Source organism: Neomonachus schauinslandi, chromosome 6 (genome assembly GCF_002201575.2).
Source record: "Neomonachus schauinslandi chromosome 6, ASM220157v2, whole genome shotgun sequence".
In the NCBI taxonomy this organism is placed as follows: domain Eukaryota; kingdom Metazoa; phylum Chordata; class Mammalia; order Carnivora; family Phocidae; genus Neomonachus; species Neomonachus schauinslandi.
In genome coordinates, this window is record NC_058408.1 from 125,713,826 (window position 1) to 125,719,825 (window position 6,000).

The following is a 6,000-nucleotide window of genomic DNA, read 5'->3' on the forward strand; positions in this document are numbered from 1 at the left end:
TACAGAGGGCACCTCACAGTGCTTGGTACCATGCTCTGGGCATAGTAGGTGGTTCTCGTGAGACCTACCTTACAGATGAGGAAACTGAAGTCAGCTGTCACTCTTACTGGCAGGGTCTTCCCTTCCTTTGGGCCAGACGTGATCTGTAGGACTTGTCCTGAGCTCTGAGATCATATCACCTCCCTCTGAGACTTGCAACACTTCCATCTTGGCAGTGGTATTGCTCTGAGCTCCCAGTGTCCCACCAGTCCTGAGATCCTCCTGTACTTGCCTCACTGAGATCTACTTCTCCAAGCCTTCAGCCGTGCCTCTGCTCCCCCCCACCCCCCACAAGGCAGCAGTTACCCCAGCTGGCCTCCTAGACAGACCCGCTGCAGTCCATAGTCTGAGACCCCTCAAGTCCAGAGCAATGACCCAGCAAGTGCTCATCCATTTTTGTGGTCGGTAAGACAGCATATTTGAACTTGTGGCTTACTCAGAGTATCTGGGACATACATGGTCACCATTCCGGGAACATAGAACGGATGTTCTTTTTCTCCCTCACACACTGAATTTAGTAGCTAAAGCATGTAGCAAGAAATTGTATCAAAGGAATAAGAATGGAGAAGATAGTCTTTGGAGTTCAGCTAGTCCATCGTCCTTGTGTGACACAGGGGACCTTGCGTGAGGACCCTGAGGTCCGGAGAAGGGGCTTGTGTGGTCTACATACTGCATTGGAAGCAGGCACCCCCAGAAGTGTCCACAACCCCACCCTGCCTCCCAGGTCAGGTTCTTACCTCACGGGCATTAAGGGCCTGGGCCTCTTCCCGGCTTTGAGATTCTGTGCCTGTCTGAATCCCCACAGGGTTCGGTGGGAGAAGATACAGACGTGTGCTTAATTGTTATTGAGTCCTGTGATTTCCCAGGTCTGAGCAGGTATTGGAACGAAATATCCCCACCTCCAGGGTACTCATGTGCTTTTGGTCTGGCAAAGATACTGAACAGAGAACATCTTGTCCTTTTCATCTCTCTCCTGCCAAATAATGTTTGGATAGTTGGAGTCTCACTCCTGATCTCTTTGTTCCTTTTGTGGCACTAAAATGCCCCTTGCTAATTAACGAGAGCCCACAGAGACCTGGGCATCCCTCCCTGTTACGGCCACCACGGCCTTGCCTCTGGTTTTGAGCTGCCACCTGCTGAGGAGCATCAACCAGAATCACCCTTCCTGGATCCCTGGGTGTCGGCAAGACTTGAGTTCTTTCTTCTCTCCTTTTTCTCAGCATCAGATAGTGAATGTTGTAATATCAACCTGGACACAGAGACCAGCCCCTGCAGCAGCGACTTTGAGGAAACCTTGGGCAAGAAGCTGCTGAGAACCTTGAGTGAGTAGCTCTTCACCCAGATGAAAGCCTCCCACCACCTGGTTGCTAGAAAAAGCATGTTAGGACGTCACTCCTGGAGGAGGAACCATTGACTCCTTATGGGAATCTGATGAGATACACCCGTGAAAACCCATAACAGGGCTTGGGCCGGTACTGTGCCCTTGATAGTTTGGGGATGTGTCCCATTCGGTTGGTGGTTGTCTAGGACAGGAGTCTGCAAGCCATGGTCATGGCCAAATCCTGACCTCCCTCTCCTGCCTGTTCTTGTAAATAAAGACTTACTGGATGGTAGACCCATTTGTTATCTTTGGCCATAATGGCAGTGTTGAGCAGTTGCAACAGGGGCCAGATGGCCTGCAAAACCTCTAAGATTTACTATCTGGTCCTTTAAAGAAAGAATTTGTGTCCAGGAGACATCAGTAGAAAGGAAAGCAATATCCTTCATGGAAGGAAGTCGATAGCAGGAAGAACAAGGTGAAAAATACTCCTTCCTGAAAACAGTAGAGCTGGGGACAGACTGCCCCTCCATCCTTAAGGACAATTATGTGATTACCCCACCTGCCCCATTGCAGAAGGAGGATTGTTTCCAATCTACAGAATGTAGATCCGTGGGAATGGCTCCCAGCTATACCCACCAAAACCCTGGCTCATGGAACATCAAAGCCTGGGAGACCAGTCCTCTCTCAGGCGTCTGCCCATGAGTTGGGCCAGGGCCTTCAGGGGATGGAGAGATGATCCTGAGGCATTACATGGGCTTTACTCAATCCTCTGGGGGGGGCGGGGAGGCGGATCTCCATTCCACCGACACCAGCCTGGCTTTCTGGAGATGTCATCTCAGGTAGAAGGTGTTGCCCTAATCCTTCCAGATGTACATAGGCCAATACTTGCACCAGGATTCCATGCAGATTACTTCCTGCCAAACTGTCAAGGGCTTTGTCTGCATTTCCGCTTTTTCCCGGCCAGAGATTGACCCTTACCAATTGTTTTCCAGGTGGTCGAAAACAGAAGAGGTCACCCGATGGAGAGAGAGCCTCTGAGGAGAACTCCAATTTAATGCCTCTGATCACATGACGGGGCAGACAGTGCTTGCTGGGTATGTGAGATTCAGCGCTGAGGGAGAACCCACCCTCCCATCTTCTGCGTCTCCCGAGGCCTCCCACAGGTGACAGAGCATTCTGCTTTCCTTACCACCTCCTCAACCCTCACTGTCAGTTTGGCAGATTTCCCCTTGTTGCCTCCAGTTTGACTCAGAGCCTTGCTGTGGCCATTACGGATGGAGGTGCCTCCAATGGAACATGCTAGAAATGGTCTTCTCCACAGTACAATCTGGGACTGGAGAAGAAAGGACCCCAAGCTGACAATGCCACTTTGGGACCCCTGACCCCCCTTTCGTTCTTTGGGATCCCCTGATGCCATATTTCATGCTTCGCTCAGCTCAGAAGGCGCCTCTGGCGGACAGGCGCAGAGGCCGTGGGGTTAGTGCAGGAGATTCACTGAGACTTCCTCCAGGACTTTAAGGCGGTGGGACCCAGCTGCGTTGGCATGGGATGGTACAGAACAGAAAACTGTCGGTGACCGGTTTCCTGTTAGGTAAGGGTTCTAGCAGCCAGGGAAGTGTGTCTCGGCTGGAATGGAAAGACCGTGAGATGGAACCTCAAGTCACCGTTTTTTCCCAGGGACACATCTTTTTGGCTCCCGATCAGCAGTTCTCGATCCAACAGTAAATCTGCTCTGGAAGAGGAGGAGCAGAGAGCAGAGACCCAATTGGGAGCCAGAGATGGAACTTCAGGTTTTAAGTTGAAATCAAAGCAAGCAAACAAACAAAAACTTACGTAGAAAAATTCTAAGCTGTTAAAGCAAGTTTAGCCATGACAAACCAAAGAGTGCCCAGGTCAGCCAAGAAGGATGCAAGCTCTCGTGGGACTTCAGTGTCCATTACACAGGAACACTGAAGAATCGCCCTTCTTTTTCATCTGTTCCCTCCACACCACCCCTCCCCTTACTCCTCCTCCCCAGCAGGTCAGCTAAGTGTACTTTATTCCATGAACTTCCTAGATCTTTTTTCACCTGATGTTGGAGCAGATGCAATTCCAAGTATGGCCACCAGATGGCAGAATGACTCCATACCTGCTTCGAGAATAAAATTCAGATCACTAACCACATAGCCAACCAACCTTCAGGAAAATGTTGGAGTAAGTGAAGGTTGTCTTTGGGACACCTGTCTCCCTTTCTGTCTCCCATCTCTTGAGTTCCCTCTATCAGGGATCCAGTGATCCCATTCTGTCTGCTCAATCTCCAAACCATTCCCAAAACCTTTCACTGGGATATACTATCCAGGCTTACCTTGCTTGCCCCCAAAACCACTCATCTCACACCCCCACACCCATTCAATCAATAATCACAAGGGGAGAGGGGGAGACTGATAATTCCTCTGGGTCATTTGCATCTCAAAAGAAAATGCTAGCCCAAAGGAACCTTTAACTCAGGGGTTCTTAATTTGGGGGTCAGTCACCCCAGGTAGGTCCATTATTGGACTTCAGAGGGTCTGTGAAACCCCTCATACTGTCAGAGTTTAGTGTATGTGTTCTTATGTGTGTTGTCCAGAGGGCTAAAGCTTTCATAATATTCTGAAAGGTCTCAGACTCACAAAGGGTTAAAAACCACTATTTTAGCTCGTGGAACTTTCAGCCCAAAGTTTCTGCAATGCAGAGTGAAGTGACTAGGGGGCAGTTCGAGACAGACTTTGAGAGACAGGCGGTCTTCTATCATACCGATGGGGAAAGCTGACACCCGCCAGGAAGTGAAGGGCTTCAGAAATCCTTGGCATACCCCAGGGTGTGTTACCATACCCCCACATAACTTTGTCCCCTCTTCCCCACCAAACCAGAGCAGGTGTTGCAGATGGGAGGGCCGCGGCACATGGAAGGAAAGACTTTCCAGCTGGAGATGCCCTTTCCAGCAATGGATGATTGACTTCCTCCCCCTTGCCTGGCTCTGCCTGAGGCTCAGCAGTGCATGACCCCTAGAGAAGCCCACAGCTGCCACCCATCCCCAACACCTACTTCTGCCTCATAGGAAGGGGCCAAGTGTCAGCCCTCCGTGCTGGGCACCTGAGACCCAAACCAGCCAACACTGAGTTTCAAGCAAGATCTGTCATCATGCAATCTTCTTGCCCGGCTGGCCACTGGCCCAATGGGGCCTGCCTGGCTAGTCCTCCTTTCATTATCCCTCAGGCCACAGGGCTCAGGCCACTGCTGTTGAGTTACATCCATCCCTTTGCGAAATCCCAAAGGAGCCTGTCACCACTCCCCTCCCTATTCCCTGCTCTGTTCCCCAAGATTTTTTTCAGGTTAAAAAAAAAAAGATTTTAAAATAAAGCATTTATGAAGGCTTAATAAATTGTAAATAATTTTTTTAATAAAATGAAAATGCTTTTCCTGGAATGTTTTTCTTGCCCCTGGAAGAGCTCAGTTCTAAAGTGGTTTCACATGGGAGATGAAGGCTGGGTGGGGCACACGTAATTGTCTCAGCTGAGGCCCACCTGCTTGAGACGGAGGCTCTCAAGGCCAGGTGTGAGGATGCAGTTAAGGTTACAGGAAAGCCCGGGCACTCTATTCTGGGCGCCAGATGGGTAAGGTTTTGCTATAGCGAATGCCAGCAATGAAAAGTCAAACCCAAATGAGAAGCCAGAGTGTGAATGAGAACAAGAAGTACGAAGTCGGTAATGAGAAGGGCTGGCGTTTGTTGAACCCACGTGATGGGCGAGGCACCAAGTTCAAGGTCTTGGGAGCCAGCCCTTGAGATAATGTGCTGGGCGCACTGCCTCGCTTCCACAGACCCTTTGGAGAGGAAACGAAGTGGCACAGATCCAGTGGGAGCTGGGAAAAGTCACAGGGGAGGTGGGCCAGGCATATTGGTCAATGGTAAGCCAATGGGAGGCAACAGCCAGAGAAGTGAGGAGCTGTGTTTGGGCATCTAACGTCTTTGTGGAAGGAAGGTTGGAATTTGACACTTACTAGGGGTTTCTCAAACCCCCACCAAGGTCAAGGTCAATGAGTGGCCTATGGACAACTACAGATTCCTCCCAGGAGCCTCCAGAGTCAGCTACCCTTACTAGCAATAATCATAAATGACCGTAGCAGCTGTTTGGGTGAAGGCTTTCTGTGCCAAGCACTGTGCTAGGATACATTTGCTTGTTTCTGTCTCAAAACCACCCTGCAAAGTTTAGTTTACGAAACGGGCTCTGAGTCATTAAGTGGCTTGCTCAAGGTTACACAGCAAGGAAGTGGCAAGAGTCTGGAGGTGGGCGTGCCCCTCCTCCTGAGGGGACAGTCCTGCCTCTGAAATTCACAGTGTGCACCTGCGTGAGAGGCCCTGAAGTCCGACTACGGTAAAGAAACCTGTGGAACTCCCAAAGCCCAGCTCTCCCCAAACCAAACACAAAACGCTTTTTCACGTGAGCATGGAGGGGACTAGAACATGGAGGGGAACATCAGCCTATATGTCAGGATAGAAGGAGGGCCCAATTCCCCTTGATTGGGGCTTTTTTTTTAACACAAAAATATTTTAGAACTTTGGTAGGGACATTTTGGTTTAAAGAAGTGTTTTTAACCATTTTTTTTCACTCGTGTCTTACCCC

General features: G+C 50.0%; 1 protein-coding gene across 1 annotated transcript in view; it reads left to right on the top strand.

Moving 5' to 3' along the window:
- Nucleotides 1-2,432, top strand: part of CNNM1 (cyclin and CBS domain divalent metal cation transport mediator 1) — a 56,641-nt gene extending 54,209 nt beyond the window's left edge. The window contains exons 10-11 of the mRNA XM_021699969.1: nucleotides 1,260-1,361; nucleotides 2,353-2,432. Of these exons, the coding sequence (XP_021555644.1) occupies nucleotides 1,260-1,361; nucleotides 2,353-2,432 (182 nt within the window). The remainder of the gene's footprint in view (nucleotides 1-1,259; nucleotides 1,362-2,352) is intronic.
- The last annotated feature ends 3,568 nt before the right edge of the window (nucleotides 2,433-6,000 follow it).